Genomic DNA, 23518 nt, shown 5'->3' with positions numbered 1-23518 from the left:
TTACAAATTCTTGTGTGTCATATGCACAGATGTGCTTGCGTTTGGAGGACAGAGGTCAGTGTAAAGTGTTGTCTTAGTCAGGGTTCTCTAGAGTCACTGAACTTATGGACTGTCTATATATTAAAGGAAATTATTGGAATGACTTTCACTCTGCAGCCCAGCTAACCCAACAATGGGCAGCTGTGAATGGGAAGTCCAAGAACCTAGTAGCTGCTCAGTCCTATGAGGCTAGGTGTTTTGGCTGGTCTTTGTATAAACTGGAATCCTGAAGAAGTAGGTTCCAACAGATGTGCCAGCAAGTAAGTACAAGGAGCCCTTCCTTTTCCCGTTGTCCTTATGTAGGCTTCCAGAAGAAGGTGTGGCCAGGATTAAAGGTGTATACCACCATGCCTGGAACTAAACTGTTCTTCACTTGGAACTTGCTCCGTCCTAGGCTGGCTTTGAACTCAGAGATCTGCTTGTCTCTGTCTCCTGGGATTAAAGGCGTGTACCACCTTGCCTGGGCCTAAACTGTTGATGGCCACTGTGCCTCAAGATCTGGATCAAAAATGTGTGTCTTCCAGCCTCAAGGCCTGGATCACAGGTGTGCCCTCCCCATTTCTGGATTATAGTTCATTCCAGATATAGTCAATTTGACAGACACAAACCAAATCTCCTCCTGAACCTGAAAGTCACGAATTCATCAAGCTCCTCTCATCTCTACCTCCTTCAGCACGGGGTTTACAGGTGAGCTTATTTTTGACAAGGTTGCTGAGGATCCAAACTCTGGTCCTACCTGTGACAGGCACTGTTCTCTCTAACTCCCTGGTCTTGATTTCTAGACACTGTTCTCAAGGGAGTCAGGTCTCTCAGTGTTCTCAAGGGAGTCAGGTCTCTCAGGAGAAGCATGGTTTCTAGGGTCTGAAGTAGACACAAGATGGCTGGAGAAGCATCTTCCACTAGTGCCAGACAGTAACAAAGAGGGACCCAAAATCTATCCTGGAAGAACTTCTGAGCTTAAAGCCAGAATAATTTGAGTTGTAAAATACATGGGACACATTGTAAATATCAGTGCTCTTATAGGGCATGGTGACACACTCCATTAGTCCCAGCACTGGGGAGGCAGAGGCAGGTGGATCTCTGGAACAGGAGAATCAGGTTGAGAGGGGAAGATGAAAGGGGAGCAAGGGAGGGAATACAGGAGGGAGAGCTAAAAATCAAGGGCCATTTGAGCTTGTATGGAAACCTAATAGAGTAGAAGCTTCCTAAAATATGTACACAGATGAAGGCGATCGAAATGAAATCTCCAAATAATAGGAGAGGCAGAGTCCCGGCTGGATATCTCTTGTCACCAAATGAAGTTTCCAGTACCCCAAATGGGCTACATCTAGTTGAGTTTTTGGCCAAAGGGGCCCACAGGAACCCACAAACAACCCAGGTGGTTGCCAAGACTATAGGATAGAATGCTTCCCACAAACTTGGAAGGCCCTATTGCTGAAGACAATGCCCACACAACTCACTGAACATAGAGAAGTCAAGTTGGTACCTAGAGCCTTCATCCTTACGTGCTAGCATCTTTGGTACAGGAAGATACTCTGCAGGCTGCCAAAGGGAGAACGGTAAGTACCAACCCAGCCACTAACCCTTTGATCTGCAATGGTGTCCTGCTACGAGATATGTTAGTGCAATGGTAGCACAAAGCTTGTGGGAGTAACCAGCCTATATCTGATTTGACTGAAGGCCCATTCCAGAACGTACCTGACAGTGCTTCGGTAACTAAGGACCTGAGACTAGATAGCCCAGGGACCTAGGGTAAAACCAAGAACTACTGTTGAACTAAAAGAATATAGCAATAAAAATGACTCTCAACATTCCACTAACAGCCAAACAATCTGCAGAGAGTGACAGACCTTGAAACACTCAGCCCTAAGTAGGATCTCTCCATCAACTTTCTCTTCTCAGGGAACCTGCAAAGCCAAAAGGTTGTAAGAGGCAGAGGAGATGGAGGACACCAAGAAAACAGGCAGGCTTGGCATCAAATGGGGTCAGCCCTAGAGCTGAAAGAAGAAGCAGACATCTGTTTCCGTTCCTAAGCCATCTCAAGTTGATTACCCCTTGCAAATGAAAATCTAGATTTCTCCATGGGAATCTCACTGTGGGGGACAAACTATTACTTTTATTTACTTATTTATCTATCTATCTATCTATCTATCTATCTATCTATCTATTTATTTATTTATATATTTTATGTATGTGAGTACACTGTAGCTGTAGATGGTTATGAGCCTTCATGTGGTTGCTGAGAATCGAATTTTTAGGATCCCTGCTCGCTCCGGTCAGCCCCACTCGTTCCGGTCAACTCTACTCAGTCCCTGCTTGCTCCAACCCAAAAATTTACTTATTATTATACATAAGTACATTGTAGCTGACTTCAGACGCACCAGAATAAGGTGTTCTCATTACAGGAGGTTGTGAGCCACCATGTGGTTGCTGGAATTTGAACTCAGGACCTTGGGAAGAGCAGTCAGTGTTCTTACCCATGGAGCCATCTCACCAGTGGAGGACAAACTATTCCTAAGTGTAGGCCACGTGTCCAGCTGTAGAATGGTCAACAGAGAACCAGCTCACTGGCATCTTTGAAGGTCCCTTGATACATAATGTTAAACTAGGACTTTGGGTTTGTGTATTTATTTAATTACACATTTTTGTTTATATTACATTGTTTTTGTTTTTTATTTTATTTATACATATCTTTTTAAATTTTTCTCTCTTTCCCTTTCTTCATCCCTCCCTCCCTGCTTTGCACAGTAGGTCCCTTTTCATATATATTATGGCTTCCAGTGTTGTCGATAGCCCTGGGGCTAATTATATTTGATGTTAATTCTGTTTTCCTGTGGGTGGTTTTGAACCAGGAATGAGTCAGTGCTCAAGTGATTTCCTGTAAACCTGCTTCCCACCTTAATTTGTAAAATAAAGGAGAACTGATGATTGGGCAGATAAAAGGGAAGGTGGAATGGAAGGTGGAGAAAGAAGAAGGAAAAAATGGAAGAAGGAGAGGACGCAGAGGAGGAGGAGGAAGAAGAAAAGCGGAGCAGAAGCACATGGCCTGGAGAAACTGCAAGTTCTAAGGGGTCTCATAGATGTGGAAGATGGTAGTGTAGCGGTAGATCTGCCCAAACTAGGCGCACATATGTATTCATATTAACTGTGTTGTGTTTTCATTGCTGAGGCATATTTGGATTGGAGATTTACCGCAACATTCCAGTTTTGTATTTTCTTTTTTTTTTTTTTAAGATTATTTATTTATCTGTAAGTACACTGTCGTCTTCAGACACTCCAGAAGAGGGAGTCAGATCTCGTTAGGGATGATTGTGAGCCACCATGTGGTTGCTGGGATTTGAACTCCGGACCTTCAGAAGAGCAGTCGGGTGCTCTTACCCACTGAGCCATCTCACCAGCCCTAGTTTTGTATTTTCACGGGACACTTGCATATGTGAACAAGTGTGTCTCTGCACTTATATGCATTTCTTGAACTCTTTTCCTTGTTTGTTTTGTCCTGTTCTGATGTGTTAGGTTTTGTTATGTTACATATATCACATATTCCCTTAGAAGCCTGTTTGTTTTCTAATGAGAGACAGAAAGGGGGTGAATTCGGAGGGGAGGTGTGGGGAAATTGGAGGAAATAGAGGAAAGGGAAACTGTAATCTGGATATATTATGTGAGGGAAAAAAAATCTACTTTCAGTTAAAAGGAGGGGGGAAAGGCCACCTGCAGTACCGCACTCAACCTTTAAGGAACCGGCGTCCCCGGACCGCCCTCTCTGCAGGGCCTGAGTCTGCGTAGGACTTGGAGACCTGAAGGAGGCGGGTCCGCGCAAGCGCACTGGCACTGAAGTGATGGCGGCGGCCGAGCGGGCCTGGGGAGCAGCGGTCGGTGTAGCCCGGCTGTGCAGGCGGTAGGTGTTGGCTCCCTAGCCAGCAGATCCCTGTCTCTGCCTTCTCACAGGCAGGAGCTGGCGTCTGAGGGAGCCTTGTCCTGGCTCCAGAGCCCGAGGCCAGCCACTTTCCACGGACGTCCCTTGTAAACCCCACGGGAATGTGACTCCGAAGGGAAGAGCGGTCCCGGGGTTGTGTCGTGTCCTGTCGTGCCCTTTCCAGGGAGGTCACGGCTCGGAGAGAAGTGAGTGACTCGAGGGAGTCCACCGCCCAGGCTTGTGCGAGTACCTCCTGTTCCTCTTCTAGAGCCACTCCCGCAGATATCTGTCAGACCCGCGTGTGACAACTATAGAAAGGGGCCTGACAGAATGCTGATGCCAACTTGAAGTTTCAAATGCATTTCATCAGGCTAGCATAGAAGCCCTCATCTGTCATCCCAATACTTGAAAGGTGATGGCAGGAAGTCCAGGAGTTCAAGGCCAGGTTGGACTATTTATGAGACATCCTCCCCCCCCTCCCCCCCCCCCCCGTTTTAAAACTCCTAAATGTATCTCATAAAAAAGCAGATTAACAGAAGGATTTTGTGGGTTTCCCTCTGCCCACCTGTTTTCGATCACTCCCCTTCAGTTACTTTACTCAGGATCGGTTAGATTTCAAAACTTCCTGCCAGAGTATACTTCTGGTTTATCCACGCTTGCTGTTTTTTTTCCCAGGGTTGAAGGAATATTAGGGTGTTTCCAAATCCTGGAGTATCCACTCCATTCACTTAAAGGGTTGTTACTAGTTACTATGTAGTGATAACAGCTACCATTTACTGAACACTCACTGTGTGGCCTGGTGTGGCCCTTATTGCAAGGTGTTCCTTAAGGAGAGTGATCTACAATGCTCTGCATGCCTTTTGTTTCAAATGAGTGCATCTAATAAGGATGCAGCACATAGTACTAGCATAAGAGAGCAAGCAGCCAGAGGGCACAGCACCAAAGCAGGTGCACTATCCAGCAGATCAGACCAGGGGAAACCCCAGGATCCAAGACACTTACTGGGGACTCTGTTTGTCAAGGGTCTTCTCCTGGGTATGACATTTAATTAGCTATTTCTGTCATCGGCATTTTGTTTTGTTTTGTTTTGTTTTGTTTTTTGTTTCTCGAGACAGGGTTTCTCTGTGTAGCCCTGACTGTCCTGGAACTCACTTTGTAGACCAGGCTGGCCTCGAACTCAGAAATCCACCTGCCTCTGCCTCCCAAGTGCTGGGATTAAAGCCACGTCCGGCTTGTCATGGGCATTTTTATAACATGGAATTTGAACAGTAGCTGAGTCTTGTATTTTGGGAAGGTGCCTGGGAATGACTTACTTCCCAGCTGTGTTCAGGAGCTGGTTTTACTCCAATAGTTTGCTCCTGTTCTGGTCTCTGGGGCACGATGTTTTTCCTCTTGGACGGTTTTGCTCCGACAAAGGGACTTGGAGGACAGTTTTAAGTAATCACTTAAGGCAGGTGGGTCTCAGTGTTCAAGGCCAGCCTGGTCTACACAGTGATACCCAGTCTCAAAATTAAAAAAAGAAAAAAGAAAAAAAAAAAGGAACTCAAGTTAAGTCTCTTCAGATAATTTCCCTTCCTAGCAGGAGTTACTTTCAGAGCTCCATTCCTTTTTAATTGGATGAAGGTTTGAGAATAGCCAGTCAGTGAAGTGGAGGTCCGACGCCAGGCTAATGCTCCCTCCCCAGCAAGCATATAGAATGTTGGCTGCTCTTGGCAATCGTGTGTGTTCTATTAGACTTTAGACTTTGAATTGTTGGAATGAAGCAGGTGTCCTTGATCCTAACTATTTCAGTGGAGTTTCTGACTTTAAATTTTGGGACATTTGTACTTAATGAGATACCATGGGGATAGAAACACAGAACTCATGTCTTCATGTGCACCTTACCCATCACGGAAATTGCATGCATTGGTTTTAGTGAACTTTGGAAGGCAGGCCCCTTACGTGGGGCCAAGTATGAGATGGGTGGAAGCTTAGAACATTTCAGGTTTTTGCTCAGAGATGCTCATTTTTTACCACCCCCCCACTTCCTAAAAGGGATTTGCAAATTCTAGGCAAGCACTGTCCCATGAGCTGCACTCCCAGCCTTTCCCAGGACACAGGGGGCTACTTCTCTCCAGGTGACTGCTGTGAGACAGACAAGGGAACACTTTTCGTTGGATATGTAGGGTTTTTTCTTAGCTATTTTCAGCCATGTGACTATGCTACCTAGTTTTTTAAACCTTTAAAAGGAAAAGTAAGCCAGTGGTGGTGGCACATGTCTTTGGTACCAGCACTAGGCAGGCAGAGGCAGGCAGGTCTCTTGAGTTATCAAACCAGCCTGGTCAACAAGAGAGTTCCAGGAAAGCCAACGCTACACAGAGAAACCCTGACTCAAAAAAACAAAAAGAAAAAAGGAGGGAGGGAGGGAGTACAAAGCCATCGTGTGGCTGAGGGTTTGGGGCTGCAGATTTCAATTCCTTTGTCAGTACATTTCAGATTCTGATACCCGGATGTTAGTGTGTACTTCCAGTTACCAACAAAATGGGTTTCCATGTGGTTTAACCAGTGTTCTTTTATACATATCAATGTTTTGCCTGAGTGTATGTATGCGTGCTACATGCATGCGTGCCACATGCATGCCTGATGCCCTTGAAACTGGAGTTGCAGACGATTATGAGCTACCATGAAGGTGCTGGGAGCCAAACCCAGACCCTCTACAAGAGCAGCAAGTACACTTAACTGTTGCCCCAACTCCCCCGGCCCTTTTCCTCTGTTTTTAATTGTATCATTTGCTGAAGTAGAAATAATGTTGCAGATAGAAAATGGAAAGTTAACTCCCTAATTATTTTTATTACTGGTTATGTTTGAATCTTAGCTGTTTGATATACACAAGAGGAGTATAAATTGTCACTAAGAGCTCATCCTGCTTGCTGAGTGTGGCACTCATGTCTAATTCCACAGACGTTCATGAGGCCGTCTGGGTTACAGAGTGAGGCCTGTTTCAAAACAACAAAGCAGTTTAGATTCCTGACCTTGTCACTCTTTGTTTTAAATGTAGGTTCTGTCATGTAGCGACTCCACACACCTTTAAGAAACGACCTCTGCACCAATATGTACGGAGACCACTTTTCCCGCCGCGCACACCCTTGTGTAACACAGGTACAGTGCTAGAGATAATGGTCATAAAATACAACATTTTAAAGTTTTCCTTAAAAAATTAAAATGTATTTGCGTGTGTGTGAGTGGGCCATACTGTGTGTGTGGCGGTCAGAGGACAGCTTGCGTAAGCCAGATATCTCCTTCTACCTTGTGGGTTCTGGGGAATTGAGCTCAGGCCTTTGCCTTGGTAGTGAACACTTTTACCCCTTGAGCCCTTTCAACAGCCCAAGAATTTGTCAATTTTCTATTCAGAGGCCTAGAAAAAGGATCCAGTGATTTCCTGTCCATCCCCACCCCTCCCTCTGGTAAACCAGACTTTACTGTTAGTAGTCCGAGCGCATTAGCTGTAAACTTGTGAAATCTCAATGTCTTGTAGACATTTTTAGACCATGAGTTGCTCAATAAAATGATGTCTAGAATGAAATATAGTAAGAAAGAAGTTACAAGTGGGTTTGTGTTTGAGAGAATCGTGTGTATTTTAAGGTATTGCTTTCTCTGTTTCTATAGGAATATCTGTACAGCCGTGAATTCCTGCCTTTAAGCAAACCTTCTAGTATCTGATCTTGAATGTAATTTGAAATGTGGTCCTTGCAGCATTGGGGAAGCTTGGAGAAGCGTGGGTGTGCGTGGCTTGATGTGGTCACGGATTAACCCTTTCTTCCTGCTGCCCCGTGCGCCTTCCTGTGGCCATGGTCTGGGGTGAGATGGAGGGTGGCTGGGGCATGACTTGACTCCGGAAGAAGTCTTATCTCTTCTGCAGGCTGGAGGTGAGGAATGTTTCCTCAGATCACGACATGCCTTAGATGTGAATACTGAGAACTCAGGTCGGCCCACTTTACCTGGTTGACTTTTGTGGGACCGCACTTTGTGGTGTTGTAGCCTTTTCTAGTTGGACCCCCACCGACTTGAGTCTTTGACAGTGGCTTTCAGTTCTTGTCTGTGTTGTGCAAGAGCTGGTGCCTGCCTACTTAGGGACCTGTGTAGTATCACTCCCAAAGGGGAGACACTTCACTTTGTCCTGTCCTGCCCTAACTCAGGACACTTTCAGAAGTGTCTGGATGTTAGCACTAGGAGTTGATTGATTGATTGAGTGTTTACTTTCAAGACTGTACTTTAATAACAATATTTCTCCCTCCCCTTTCTTCTCTATAAACCCTCCATATACTTCTCCCCGCTCTCCTTCAAATTCACAGCCCCTTTTTCAACAGGTGTTATAGTATGAATATGTGTATTTGCATATACATGTATATTCCTAAATATAACCTGTTAAGTTCAAATAATGTTACTTGTATGTGGAGTTGTTTTTAAAATACCTAATTAAACTGAATTTAGAATATAATTGGAATGATTTGTTTGAATATCTATTGAGAGTAGTCTTTGAGGCAGCTTATTTATATTACGAGAGAAAAGCTGTGTGGAGATACCACAGTTTTCTGAATTTTTCTCCCCCAGGGTAAATAGACCGTGTTGTTTGTTTTGTTGTTGTTTTGTTTTGTTTTGTTTTTAGAGGCCCTTGCTAACTGCCCCAGGCTGGCCTGGAGCCTGCTGCACACTGCAGAGACTATGTGAACACAGGCTCCTCCTCTTCAGCCTGCAGCCCCGCCTCAGCCACAGCCCTACTGTATCTGCCGGATTCTAGCTTGCAAATGAGATTTTGTCTTGACTTACTTTGGTTTTACATTTATACTTTCAGCCTCTGGCATTTCTAAAACCCCCTTTTCTATAGATCGGGATTACTTGCTGTGGTGAGGAGGAACCAGCCAGATTTAGTCCTTCAGGTTCAGTGAGATGCCCAATGAATACCGTGATCTTAGTCACCAGGAAGTCATTAAGACAGCCAGGCTTGGAAACACACACTTTCAATCCCAACACTCTGTAGGCAGAGGCAGGCAGATCTCTCTGAGTCTGAGGCAAGCCTGGTCTACATAGTGAGTTCTAGGCCAGCCAAGACTAGATAGGAGACCCTGTCTTAAACAAACAAACCTACAGAAAATGACTGGCTCAGAATAGAAAGTAGTAACAGTCTTTCCTTTAAGTTTCATTTCTAACACTGTTGTTGCCTGTGACAGCAGACTTTTGCCTTGCTTGGAGGCACGGGCATCTCAGTGACCTTCAAGTTCAAGCCCTTCAGCTTTTTAGGGTCTCTCTGATCTGCTTGATCTCTCTGATAAAGCTTGTGAGGTCATTTCCCCAGTGTTTCTTCTGTTTCTCTAAAAGTTGAGCACTTCTGGGAGCTAGAGAGATGGTCCAGTGGTTAGAGCACTTGCTACTCTTGCAGAAGGGCCAGGTTTGATTCCCAGCATCCATGTGGTAGCTTACAGTTATCTGTGACTGCATTCTATAGTAGCACCCATGTGGTAGCTTACAGCCATCCACATTCACACATATAAAATAAAAAATAAAAATAAATAAATCTTAAAAAAAAAAAGCACTTCGTTGACCATAACTTCAACTGTTTTTTTCAAGCATAACACTCTTTCTCTTTTTCAGTACGATTCATGTTTATTCAGACACAAGACACCCCAAATCCCAACAGCTTAAAGTTTATACCAGGAAAGCCAGTTCTTGAGACGAGGACCATGGATTTCCCCACCCCTGCTGCGGCTTTCCGCTCCCCTCTGGCCAGGTACTGTTTCTGCTGGCTTTTACCCTGAAGCAAAGCCACCCTCCGTGGGTAGGCAGCCTTGCAGGGGTGGCACAGTTTGTGGGCAGGGCTGGTTTTAGAAGAATTGAGTTGAAATTACAAAAGCTTTCTCCTCAGGAGTGTATTTGACAGTTCTATAGCCTGAATACTTAAACTTTTATTTTATTATTATTATATATAATTTTTTATTTAAGAAAATTTACCAAAATGGGTAATTATGATAAAATTTTGATCCAAATTTCTAAATAGTAAAAAATGTGTATGTATGTATGTGTGTGTGCAAGTGTTAGTTTGTGTAACTGTGTGAGTGTGCACATATGAATTTGTGAATGTGTGAGTATGCCAAGTATGAGTTTGTGTGAATGTGTGTGTGTGCACAGTGCGAGTTTGTATGGATGTGTAAGTGTGCAATGTGAGTTTGTGTGTATGCACAGTGTGAGTTTGTGTGAGTGTGTGCACACACAAAGGCCAGGGCTAACCTGCAGAGTCCTTTGTCACTCTGTCTTATTTTTAGACAGTCTGCCAGGGATCTGACCCTCACGCTTGTGTGCCTTGCACTTTATCCACCGAGGCGGTTTCCCCAGCACTTCTCTAGGCTGGCCACAAACTCACTGTGCACCTGAAGATGGCCTCCAACTCTTCCCGCCTCCACTTCCTAGGAGTTGGGATTACAAATGTGTCCCACTTCACCCAGCTTGAACTCTGATTTTCAAGAACCATGAAAAGGTGCTCCTTAAATTTCAAAAGAAAGCATAGCCAAGGTTCTAGATTTCCATTCAGAACCATAAATTATTACAGTTGTCAGATATGAGGTGGCCTTTTAAAGTCAGTGAGGACAGTTTCTAAGTTCCTGAGAGCCAGGTTATGTGCCAGAGTGGTAACACGTGCCAGGCCTCTCCTGAATGCACTGAGTCAGGGTCAGGGAGCTGCTGCCGGCTCCTCCTGCACCCCACCTTCCCTGTCCTCACTTCTTACCTCTCTGTTGTGTGCAGAAAGCGATTGACTGCAGGCCTTGTGCATGCTAAACATACGTTCTGCCGCTGGGTTGTGCCCTAACACCAAATTAAATCCCTGGGCTGATACTGCCGCTGAGCACCTGAAGAAGGCATAGGTAACCTCCTGTACATGACTGAAGGCAGGCAAAGTGAAGCTCACAAACTGCTTTTCAGATTCCTAGTTTATAAATGTGCACCATTTTCCTGACTTAAACACGCCATTTCTCAGAATGCACCGTAGAACATTTATTCATGCTTTTGATACAAACAGCAGTAAGAAATGTGTGTGCTATGCTTGGTGAACATACCTGTGTGCATGTCTGCATAAAACAAGTGTCTGCTGGGTACTTCCACCCTTTCACGTGACCATAGGTAAAGCAGAGGTGCCTAAGAGCACTCCCTGCTCCTGCAGAGGAGGCTAGTGCAAGTTTCCATCACTCACTCCAGCTCCAAGGGGATCTAGTGCCCTCTTCTGGCCTCTCTAGACACTGCATGTGCATACATATAAATAAAAATAATAACAGAAACCTGGGCATGGTGCGGCCAGGCCCAGCACTCAGGAGGCAGAGGCCGGCCTGGCCTACTGAAAGAGTTCCAGGACAACCATGGCTACACAGAGAACCCCTGTCTCAAAGAAAATAAACAAACAAACAAAAACAAGCCAATAAGTAAATAAAATAATCATCTTAAAAGTAACTAGGTAATAGGCACTCTCATCTTTTAACATTTCTTTTTGTTATTTAATTTTGTTAAACAACAAATTCCTCATTACTATTTAGTTGACTTCACAGCTATGGAGCTGAGTTTTTTAAAAAGAAGACTATAACTTCAGGTAATAGCCACACAGGGAAACAAGGTTTGCTAGGGCTGTGTGTGAGTGTGGTTGCACACACATGCATGCATGCATGCACACGAGCAAATAAAGCACACATGTAAATGCATAAATATAAGACTAAGATCGACACAGACGCACACGCCCTGTGTCTGCCTGTGTCTCTGTGTGCAGTACTGTAGTTGAATCTGGGCATGTGCGCGTTGTGGAGCAGTGGTACAGTGTGATAGTATTTCTGTAACCTTCCCTCCACCTAAGTAAAAAGTGCAAACACCTCCACAACAGTTCTTGGAGAAATGAGCACTGGAAGAACACCCTAGAATTTTAACTTCTTTTTTTTTTTTAATTTATTTTTTTATTAGGTATTTTCCTCGTTTACAGAATTTTAACTTCTTAATTAATTTGATTGTAATTTTTTAGTGGTTTTGCTCTTTATTTTTATTATTATTATTATTGAATGTATGTGAGTACACTGTTGCTCTTTTTGGACACTCCAGAAGAGGGCATCAGATCCCATTACAGATGGTTGTGAGCCACCATGTGGTTGCTAGGAATTGAACTCAGGACCTCTGGAAGAGCAGTCAGTGCTCTCAACCACTGAGCCATCTTTCCAGCCCGGGGTTTTTGCTCTTTTGAGATGGGTTTTCAGATAGCTCAGGCTAGCCTTGACCTGCTGATCGTTTTGCCTCCATTTCTTGAGTTCTGGAATTAGAGGCTATGCTTTGGTGCCTGTCCATAACTGTTTATTGTTGAAATATTTATATCAGAAATGAGTTAGTGTAGCCCCGTGAGGTAACACATGCCCATAAGCCTAGCACTGAGGTGGCATAGAGGGACTGGGAATTTGAGGCTAGCCTGGGCTACACAGTGAGACCCTGGTTTTTTTGTTTTTTTTTTTTTTTTCTTTTTGGTTTTTCGAGACAGGGTTTCTCTGTGTAGCCCTGGCTGTCCTGGAACTCACTCTGTAGACCAGGCTGGCCTCGAACTCAGAAATCCACCTGCCTCTGCCTCCCAAGTGCTGGGATTAAAGGCGTGCGCCACCATGCCCGGCTGTGAGGCCCTGTTTTAACATACATACACAAACAAAAACAAAAACAAAACAGCTTCACTAGGAATATAGAGAGCTACCCAACAGAACCCCCACTGAGCAGAGAGTGGGTACTCGGGTCAGTTTTTTAACAACCACAAAAAAAAGACAGGGAAAAAAATCCTGTTGTTTGGATTCATGGAGTTTACTGACCTCTTTGTTGTAGTCCCTGAGCTGTTTTAGGGCATGTTGTTGCTGTAAGCTCCTGAGGAGAGGCCAGTCTGTCTTCTGCCTTCCTAGAACCTGGCACTTAGAGGTGTCAGCTGTCTATTGAGTGAATGGATCTGACTGTATCTTACTTCAGGAAGGCTGTCAGCGTTATCTTTGTGGCTCCGTGGTGATGCTGGGTTTTTTTCTTGTGACGCCGTACTGAGCTTTTTGCGTGTACCACAGCCTCTTTACTGACTGCCGGGGCGATGGTCGGGGTGGATGAGGATCAATAAAAAACCTGCTGTTCAGATTCATGAGAATCTTTGAGAAGCAACTGTGCTGTTGCTCTTGGGCAAGTACCTGGAGCAAGGCAGGCGACTGTAGGGTAAGAAGGGACCCTGCTATCTTGAGTTGACAGCTTTTTAACCAGAGACCGTTTGGGGACAGTTTGTGTTGGTTTGGTAATGTTTTTTTCCACTTTTGTGTCTGTTTCTCTCCTTTCATGAGATGGCTTTTCTTTTCTTGTGCTCCAGGCAGTTATTCAGGATTGAAGGCGTGAAAAGCATCTTCTTCGGACCAGATTTCATCACAGTCACAAAGGTACAGTCCTGAGAGTGTAAATCAAGGCTGCCGGCTTTCAGCTTTCTCTGAGTCCAGTGTCTCGTTCTAGAATGCTCATTGCTCATTGGTTTTCTTGCTGTGTAGTCCAGGCTGGCCTGAAGCCTGAGGCCTTCCCTCCTTCCTTGGCCCCCAGTTGCTGCCATTACAAACGTACCACCATAAGAATTTAAGAATTTCCATTCTTAATAGGCTAGGGTTTTTAATGACACGTGATATTAAAACTCTCAGGTGAGGGGCTGGAGAAACAGCTCAGCAGTTAAGAGCACTGTCTGCCCTGGCAGAGAACCCAGTTTAGAGTTCCAGCACCAAGTGGCAGCTAGCTCACCACCATCTATGCCTCCAAGTCCAAAGGACCCAATGTCTGTCTTGTTCTGACCTCAGCCACACACATGGCACATAGGGGTACATCAGACAAAGCATTCATGCACATAAAATAAAATAAATACGTACATTAAAAATGATGTCTACCACATTTGTCAAGTTAGCAAAGGGCTTTTCTAGCTGCAGTTAATTATGCTCCAGGTGTAACTGTTCTCCAGTAGCCTCAGCAATTCAGATGAAATACTTGAGCCTCAGCAGATTGAGCACAGTGTCCAGGATTACAGGGCTGCCCATGGCAGGACACAACCTTAGCAGCTTCCAGGTTACTGGACTCAAATTTATCTTTTATACAATTTTTTAAAATTTAAATGTTTTAATTCCGTGTATTATTTTGTGTGTGTCTGTTTGTGTTCAGGCATCCGTAGACCAGAAGACAACTTACGAGAGGTAGTTCTCTCTCCTCCCACCATGTGGGCATTGAACTTAGCTTGCCGGACTTGGTAGCAAGTGCTTTTACCCACTGAGCCATCTTGCCTGCCCCTAAGTTGTATTTTTACTAATTCTTTCTGTGGGCTGATGGATGAAAAAGGAATCGAGTAAACATTATGAACAAATTGCCTGTGTGCTCTGTCAGACGCCACAGTGCACATGTTCTCTCTGAAAGGGTGTGTCATTCTTAGTCATTCTTTTGACATGTGCACATATGATGAGTTTCAGATATGTGTGCGTATTTGCATAGTTCACACACCTCTAATCCCGGCACTCAGGAGGCAGGAGCACGGATCTCTCTCGGCTAGTTTAACGTATGTAGTGAGTTCCAGGCAGTCAGAGCTGCACAGTGAGACCCTGTCTCAAAATGAAAAAAAAAAAAAAAAAAAAAAAAAAGGTGGGAATCTGGATTTGTCCTGCACTTGGCTGGAAATGCAACATGCTTCTTCAATGTGATTACAGGAGAATGAAGAGTTAGACTGGAATTTACTGAAACCAGACATTTATGCCACAATTATGGACTTCTTTGCATCTGGCTTACCCCTAGTGACCGAGGAGACGCCTCCACCTCCGGGAGAAGCAGGTAGTGCTGTGTTGGTCTGTCCGTGCTTGTCCAGTCTTTATTGACTTCTACCTCATTCCCAGTCACCTGGATGCCAAGTGACAGAATACAGACTTTTAAAACGTTTTTATTAGAGCTATTAACATATTAATTATACGGCACTATGGGTTCAATTATGGCCTTTTATACATGTATATAATGTGTTTTGATCGTAAGCACCGTCTATTGCTCCTCCTTGTCTCCCTCACCCCTGATGGTCCTCTTCCTCTCCCCACCAACCCCACCTCCACTCCCCTGCTGCTTCCTCTTGTGAGAGGCTTACATGAGGCCTGCTAGTGCTGCTGACAGAACGAACCACTGGCACCTTACCAGTGGACACACCACCACAGGTGATATCCTTCCTCCCCAGCACTAACTTTGTGTAGGTCCCTGGGGAAGGTGGGGCCTCATGAGAGCCTCCTTCTCCATTCCAGGGTGTTTCACTTGTGTGTGTGTGTGTGTGTGGTACCGCTGGAGGCCAGAAGAGGGCATCAGATCCCCTGAAACTAGAGTTACAGTTAATTGCAAGCCACCATGTGGGTGCTGGGAACCAAACCCAGGTCCTCTAGAAGAACAGCCAGATGGCATTCCACAGCTCTTACAGTCCTTCTGCCCCTCCCCCAATACTCCTCGATGGTCTCAGTCTTGCGGGTAAGGCTGTCCCACCTAGGGCTGAGCATTCAACAGTCACTTAGACTCAGCACTTTGACACCTACTGCATGAAGAGCTACTCTGACCAAACCAGATAGCAGTACTGATCTGTGGGCATAAATGTGGTCATTTAAAACGAAACTTGGCGAGCACATTATGTCTATTTAGTAAAACAGTTGTAGCTTTCCCATAAGGGTCTATGACCTCCTCGCCACAAGTTTTTGACCAGGTTCCAATACCAGATATGACTTCCTTCCAGTGGAGCTGGCCTCAGTTCCAATCAGAAAACACTCAGTTACCCGACATGGGGCTTGCCACTGTTAGAGCAGGCGGTGAGCAGTGTTTTCCCTGGTCTGGTCAATGGTGCGGCGCATGGGGCCGCGCTGAGCCAGAGGGTTGACCCAGTTCTCTCCCAGCTGCCTGTGCAGTACCTTCTGGCTATGCACTGGCCTGCAGGTGAAGGACTTTGTGTCAGTCCCAGCTTCTGTTCTATGTCTTGTGACCAGAGTGTGTGCTGCATTCAGCGGGAGGAGCTTGCCGTCTAGTTCTGGGAGACAGCCAAGGGCAGTGGATTTACTTTTGTCATTGAATGCATTTGGCTCTGGAACCAATTTTACATGAGACAAAATTTCATACAGAGTGTCATAATACTGTTTTCTCAATTTTTAAAATTTGTGTGGACATTGAATATATTATACAAAATTAAAATTTTTAATTATGAAAAATTCTGAGAATTCAGAACCACCATTCATACGGCACAAAGTTGCTTCCACTTAGATTCAACAGATGTTAACTTTTTCTGGAGAAGGTGTCAAGAAACAAACAGTGCTAGTTCTTCTATAGCTGCTTTAGACCCATTTTTAAAGGGAGTATTAAGAACGCAAACTGTATGTAGTACATTGCAGGTTTTTTGTGGGGAGCCAGCTTAACTTAACCCCGCTTCCCGCACTGCATCCGCCCTCCAGCCTCATTCCCCTGGGGCTGTCCCCTCACCCTGGTCCTTCTGTCTGTCTCAGCCCAGCTCAGCTGCCAACTCTATATGCTTCAATAAGCCACACTCCAGTCTGATCTGACCAGCAGCAGGACAGCTCCTGTCCCTCCCATCTCTTTGCAGAGACGAGGGTTACACGGCTTCCTTCATGGCTTCGTTCACGGGCAGCTTGCTTTTTGACATGATAATTCCAGATAATCATCTTTTGGACAGATTTGGAAGGACAGCATTTACACATAGAAAGCTAATGGGCTGTTGAAAGGACAATACCAAATATTCTCCCCGGGGACCCACCTCCAAGCCCTGTGTGAGGGGGACCCACCTCCAAGCCCTGTGTGAGGGGGAAGGCCTTCTAGCTGAAGGATTGCAACTAGGAAGGTGGTATTTTTCTATGGCTTTTTTTCTTTTGTTTTGGATTTTGAAACAAGGTCTTGCTAAATCTACTCAGCCTGGAACTTCCTACATAGACCAGGCTGGCCTTGGACTGTGACCTTTCTCTGTCTACTTGAGTGCCACCATGCTTGACTATGCTTTTATGTCAAAACCTTCCTGTTTTATGCTTATATGACTTCAAAGTTGTTACTCTTGGTTTTCTTATGATTTTTTTCTAGGCTCTGAGGAAGATGACGAAGTCGTGGCAATGATTAAAGAACTGTTAGATACTAGAATACGGTAGGTATTAGCAACCTCCTACCCCACGCCACGCTGCACACCCTGCCCCACACCCTGAAATCTAGTGCTGCAGAGACCGTTCTCATTAAAGCAGCAAGCTTTCATCAGGAGATTGGAGCAGGACTCCACACCCATAATCAGTGTAAACCAACATAGGTCCTCTTTGCAGTTAAACGTAGAGAGAGCTGTGCCTCAGTGCCCAGTCTGCTTTACAGCAGTCCACACGGAGAGAGGCAAGAGGGATTCTCCTCACAGTCTTTTTAGGGACATATCTGAGGATCTTGACAAGAGTAGCACCCATGTGGCAACTGCCACAAACAGAGGAAAGACAGAAGCCAGGCTTGGCGACACTCTCCTTTAGTCCCTAGGGAAACAGGTAGGAGGATCTCTGTGAGTTTTGAGGCTAGCCTGGTACACACAGTGAGATGGTGCCTCAAAAGCAAAGCAAGCAAACAAACAACAGAAATAAACACAAGACTAGTGGACAGCCTGTCTCCACTTTCCTCACAGCAGACCATTGAGTCCAGATTTATTTATTAATTATTTATATGAGTGTCTCTAGCTGCATATGTATCAGAAGATACACTGGTCGGCCATCAGTGGAAAGAGAGGCCCATTGGTCGTGCAGACTTTATCTGCCTCAGTACAGGGGAACGCCAGGGCCAAGAGGTAGGAGTGGGTGGGTGGGGGAGTGGGTGTGGGAGGGTGTGGGGGACTTTTAGGATAGCATTGGAAATGTAAATGAAATAAATACCCAATAAAAAAAAATTATTTATATGAGTACAGTGTAGCTGTCTTTAAACACACCAGAAGAGGGCATCGGATCTCATTACAGATGGTTGTGAGCCACCATGTGGTTGCTGGAAATTGAACTCAGGACTTCTGGAAGAACAGTTAGTTAACTGCTAAGCCATCTCTCCAGCCCTTAAGTCCAGATTTTTAAAGAAAATGTATTCTTCTTTAGTTATTTAAAGAAACAACTTAGATATTTAATAGTAAGAGTCTGGCTAAGTAGCCAGGTGGTGGTGGCACACACCTTTAATTCCAGCATTAGGGAGGCAAAGGCAGGCAGATCTCTGTGAGTTCAAGGCCAGTCTAATCTACAGAGTGTTCCAGGATAGCCAGAGCTACACAGAGAAACCCTGTCTTGAAAAACAAAACAAAATATTAGATAAAATAAATGAAAAGATGAATTCCTGCAAGAACAGGAATCTAAGAGTTTTACGGAACAAAAATATAATGAATGAAGAACTCATTAGATTAATTTCAGTGATATGTGACCCAGGTGAAGGAGTGTGTTACACTAGAATAGAGAGCAGTGGTGAAGAAGCTATGTGGAAGCACACAGGAGGAGTCGGGAGTGAACAGAGCACATGAGTGTCTGGGGCGGTAACGGCACAGATGTAAGATATGTGGCCAAATGGAAGGGAGTGTGAGCAGAAGCATTCGGATCAGCCTTGTTTGAGAGAGGTAGAAGTAAAGTTGGCAGTGACTGATCTGTAAAACAGTCTATAATGAACAGTTGTGTAGAAGGCAAGAGGACAAAAGCGCCCTTGTTCTGTGCAAAAAGGATACAGATTGGAAACAGTAAACATTATGCAGGATTTGGCAGGTGATTTAATGGCACACAGAATGGCTGGCAAAGGCCGAACTTGTCAGAATATGGGAAACCCAACTCCAGTTCCTTATCAGGGATTCACAACTTAAATACAAAGACAGAAACACTGAAGAAAAAAACAAAGCTGGAGAGCTGCAAAGCATTCAGACTTACCCTGAGAGCCCCTGAACCTGCACAGACACCAGAGCACAGCGTGCGGACTGACAGCTGTGGACGCGCCACACACCAGGAGTATAGTCTAACCATCTAAGAGCACAGATTCAAAATAAATGAGGAATATTTGACAGATGAGAAGGGGCACTAATATCTCATAGGTATGAGAGGAAATTAACACCTCTGTCTAACAAAGCACAAAAATAGTCAGGAAAGAGAGTTTTAAATTTTATTATTTTTGTTTATGTATTTCTTTTTTCGAGACAGGGTTTCTCTGCAGAGCCCTGGCAGTCCTGTGGTCAGTGAGAGACTCTGTCTCAAAAAGTAAGATAAACAGTACCTAGAATAGCACTTGAAGTTGTCTTCTGGGCTCTGCCTGCTCACAAATCCAGTCAGTGAACCACACACACACACACACACACCCAATGAACCGTCTTAATCTTTGTCATTGAAGGCGTCTGTTGTTTTAATGTGTTCTGAATGGCCTGTGGGCTCAGGCCAACTGTGCAGGAGGATGGGGGCGACGTGATCTACAGGGGCTTTGAAGATGGCATCGTGCGGCTGAAGCTCCAGGGCTCCTGCACCAGCTGCCCCAGCTCCATCATCACCCTGAAGAGCGGGATTCAGAACATGCTGCAGTTTTATATTCCAGAAGTGGAAGGTGTGGAGCAGGTAGGCAGCATCGTGACGGGCTGGGTATCACAGGATGAGAGGACCAAATCCATAACCTGTCTTTACTTGGGAAACTCCATGGGTGGTTGAGTTCCCACTGTAGATGTCATGGAGGGATTCAAAGCTCTGTGCACGATGGGACTATAGATGAGAATAAGAGGAGGTGCTCACATGATCTGCCCATTCTTACTCCTCCCTGCTCCATCTCTACCACCATTGTTTTACTTTAAGATAGGTTTCCTGTGGCTCAAGGTGACCTCCAATTCCCTATGTAGCTGAGGATGACCTTGAACTCCTGCCTCCCAAGTGCTGAGATTGTAGATGTGTGTCACCATGCCTGTCCTTAATTAAAAATTATTACTACATGTGATTGAGTGTGTATGTATATGCTCGTGTGTGTGTGTGTGTGCAGGTCAGAAGCTGTCTCCTTCCACTTTATGTGGATTCCAGGGACAGAGCTCAGGATAGCAGCCTTGGGAGCAAGTGTCTTTACCCCTGAGCCATCTGGTTAGTCCCAGTTTTTCTTTAATGAGTCAGAATTTCTTTTTCATAATCAAGAGTGGCCTGGAGCTTGCTATGTAATCCTCCTGCCTCAGCTTCCTGAAAGCTGGAATTATAGGCATGTGCCACCAAGGATGCATAGTGTTGTACAGTGAAATTAATACTTAGTTGGGCTTTGCTGTAGCATGTTGGAATGTTTTGTCTGCATGTGTCAGGTTATCACAGTGACTCTGCAGTGATTCTGGCTAGGAAGCAGGGCCTTAAGGAAAGGCTGTGAACAAGAACATAGTAATGGAGGTTAGAAAACCGACTGGGAAAAAAAAAAAAAAAAAGAAAACCGACTGGGACTGTGGCTTTAGCAGGCGTTGTCTCCCAGCTGCTTAGAGAATCACTTATCTGAGTGGTATTGAAGACTAGCCTTTTGGTCCAGTGCGAATCCTTTTTAGTCCTCTGCCAGTGCAAAGCTCTCTGTGTGTCTCAGCACCGAGTGTATGCATGGGCCTCCTGAAAGACTCGAGGCCCTGTCTCTCTACCTTTGTCTTTTCCTGTTCTGCTGGGGCGCAATAAGCATCGTTTGCACATTGACACTGAAAAGGTTCTTGGGAATCTTACTCCCAATTTACGGATGTGTCTGCCTAAGTAGGAGTTGATTTACAAAATTCTTTAGATTAGACCTATTGAGATTGGTTGTAAAATACCTGTTTTTAGTCAACCTCAAAATAAAACTAGGCGAGAGCTCTGCTGAGTACATCTCATCAGAGCCCATGCAGGTAAGGTTTGTGATGAAGTTCTGCTTTGCTGCCTGGCTGGCCTTGCACTCTTTCCTGGGCTAGAGTGGCTCTTCTACTCCAGCCTCCAAAGCTCTGAGCCTTCTCTGCCACCCGTGCCCTCCCCTTCTTCCCATCAGGACCCTCTTCCCTCACCCCAAGGCCTTTTGGAAAAATAGTGTTGGTTGAGGCCAGTAGGTTAAGAGTAACATTGTTGCTCACGTGTCCAGGGCGTGCAGAGTTGACTGTTCACAAGCTCCAATTGCCACATAATTGTGGGTGTGGCAAGGAAATGGAGCTTTCTATAACTTCCTTTGCAGAGGCGTTGGCCTTTATTATCCAATATCATATCAGCCCACAGAGGGCCTTGTCTTTTTCCCTCTAAATATTTTCTTCCCTGAAAATCTTTACAGTTCTTTAGGTTTAAAATCAAAATAAATTTATAGTATTTTTTCTTTAATATTTTAGGAGATTGGAGGGGGGCTTTCTTTCTTTCTTTCTTTCTTTCTTTTCTTTTTTTCTTTCTTTCTTTCTTGAAGCCTTGGAGCTCACTCTATAGACCAGGCTGGCCTGGAACTCACAAGAGATTTGCCTGCTTCTATCTCCTGAGTGCTAAAAATAAACACATGTATCTACATGCCCTATTTTTTTTTTAAAAATTTAGTTGAATTTTATTTATCATGTATGTGTGTGTATGTACACACACCATGGTGCACAAGTGGAACCTTGAAATTAGACCAGTCTGCAAAGGCTGGGCATGGAGATCACGTCTCATCCTGTTGGTTTTCTGAGATGAAGTCTCAAGTCATCTAGACTGGCCCTAGGGCTTGCTGTGTAGCAGACAGTGACCTTAAACTCTTTGTTTGTTTGTTTTTCGAGACAGGGTTTCTCTGTGTAGCCCTGGCTGTCCTGGAACTCACTCTGTAGACCAGGCTGGCCTTGAACTCAGAAATCCACCTGCCTCTGCCTCCCAAGTGTCCTCTAATCTTCAGGACAGAGAAATGACCTCAGACAGTTCTAGACTGCCACTCCAAGACTGAGGCTTCTGTCTCTGCCTCCTGAGTGCTGGGATTAAAGGCGTGTACCACCACTGCCCAGAGACCTTGAACTCTTGATTCTGTGATTACAGGCATGGCCTATCCTAATAGGATTCAGTCTGCCCAGCTGAGATGCTACTGCCAAGGGCCTCTTTTCTGAGACAAGAAAATATGCCAAGTTCTTTTATATGCATTTAATTTGTTTTATTCCCTTAGGACCCCAGTTCTGCCTAAACCTTGAGGTTTATTGGTGGGGGCGTGCTGTGAGTTATCATAGGGTGTTTCAGTTAGGCAAGGATGTTCATGCTGGGAAGATAACACTTTCCAACCTTTCTCTTAAATCTTGAATTCTCTTTGTTTTCTGGCTTTAGGTGATGGATGATGACGAATCAGATGAAAAAGAAGCAAATTCATCTTAAATAATCTGCATTTTCTTTGGCCACAACCATTGGACTTATCTTTACAGATCCTGTAATTATAGTCTCTGCTATGGAAGTTTATTAATAAAAGGTTTCCTTCCTCCAGAATGATATAAATACATTTGCTTCCTCTCGGGAATTATTTATTCCGCCCTGAGTCACCCACATGCTTGGGTTGTTCACTTGGGTTGTTCGGGTCTTAGTCTTTTACTTTATCCTGTGTCACCCGTGTGTGTGGGTCTTATTCAGGGGTATTTACTCCTAATCTCTGCTGGTTCTTTCTTTGCATGCTGGGAGAAACATTTTAAAACACATTTTCTGAGAGCTGGAGATATGGCTCAGTGGTTAAGAGCACTGACTGCTCTTCCAGAGGTCCTGAGTTCAATTCCCAGCAACCACATGGTAGCTCACAACCATCTGTAATGGGATCTGATGACCTCTTCTGGTGTGTCTAAGACAACTACAGTGTACTTATATGTAATAAATAAATAAATCTTTTAAAAACAACAACAACAAAGCATTAAATAATTGTGGTTTATAATGGTAACTGAGGAGTAGGTGGGTGAGGGAACCAGGAAGGCAATGAGAAGCAGGAAGCACCACCATGGGGAAGGAGAGAAGGCTATGCCTGAAGAACAGACCACAGAAAGCTCAGCCCTGAGGCCCTGCCTTCCTGTCTCTGCCCATTAGGAGGAATTGTGAGTGACTTCATCTGAGACAGATTATAGGGCCCTGGGCAGCAGTGTTATTGGCTTTGAAAGATCCTGACAGAATGTAAAAGGTCACAGAAGCCCTGAAATTGGCAAGATAGATTTCATTGTTAGCAGAACTAGCTACACCAATTTAGAAAAATAGAGGTGCACAATACTCTGGCCGCTCCTCGAACCCGGGTGTCTGCCGATGTTCTGACCGCTTCGTGAACCCAGGTGTGTGCCCGCTGCTGCCCCTCACTGCCAGGTGTTTGTGATATTAGTTATATTGGTTGCTGGGAAAGAGAAAAATCTCCCCAGCAACCACAGCCATGCCAATCCTGAGTTACTACACCTGCACCAGACGCTTTCCTTGTACCCCTCCCATACCCATTTCTTGAGAATAGACGTTGTTTAGATCTGGAAATCCCCTACTCCCACCTTCTCCTTTCCCCCCTGAGGGCCTAGAAAAACTCGGACCTCTTTCCCCTCGAGGTCGACTCCTCTACCCCTGCGTG

At 44.9% G+C, this 23518-nt stretch overlaps 1 protein-coding gene across 2 annotated transcripts; it reads left to right on the top strand.

Annotated features, from left to right (window-relative positions):
- Positions 1-3832: 3832 nt before the first annotated feature.
- Nfu1 (NFU1 iron-sulfur cluster scaffold) lies at positions 3833-23518 on the top strand. 2 transcript variants are annotated; one of them, XM_085840383.1, is made up of 8 exons: positions 3833-3934; positions 6990-7090; positions 9581-9716; positions 13332-13398; positions 14692-14815; positions 17084-17144; positions 19413-19587; positions 22264-23518. In XM_085840383.1, exons 1-8 carry the CDS (start codon positions 3876-3878, stop codon positions 22309-22311), a joined length of 771 nt encoding a protein of 256 aa, XP_085696509.1. In that variant the 5' UTR covers positions 3833-3875; the 3' UTR covers positions 22312-23518. The 2 variants fall into 2 exon arrangements, with proteins under 2 accessions (XP_085696509.1, XP_085696510.1); XM_085840384.1 differs by having other exon boundaries at positions 14692-14812; positions 22264-23504.

The sequence above is a fragment of the Mus caroli genome, unplaced genomic scaffold (assembly GCF_978045245.1).
Source record: "Mus caroli unplaced genomic scaffold, Mus_caroli_1 scaffold_7, whole genome shotgun sequence".
In the NCBI taxonomy this organism is placed as follows: Eukaryota; Metazoa; Chordata; class Mammalia; order Rodentia; family Muridae; genus Mus; species Mus caroli.
The sequence above is the reverse complement of the archived record's forward strand: the minus strand, read 5'-3'. Positions and strand labels throughout refer to the sequence as shown.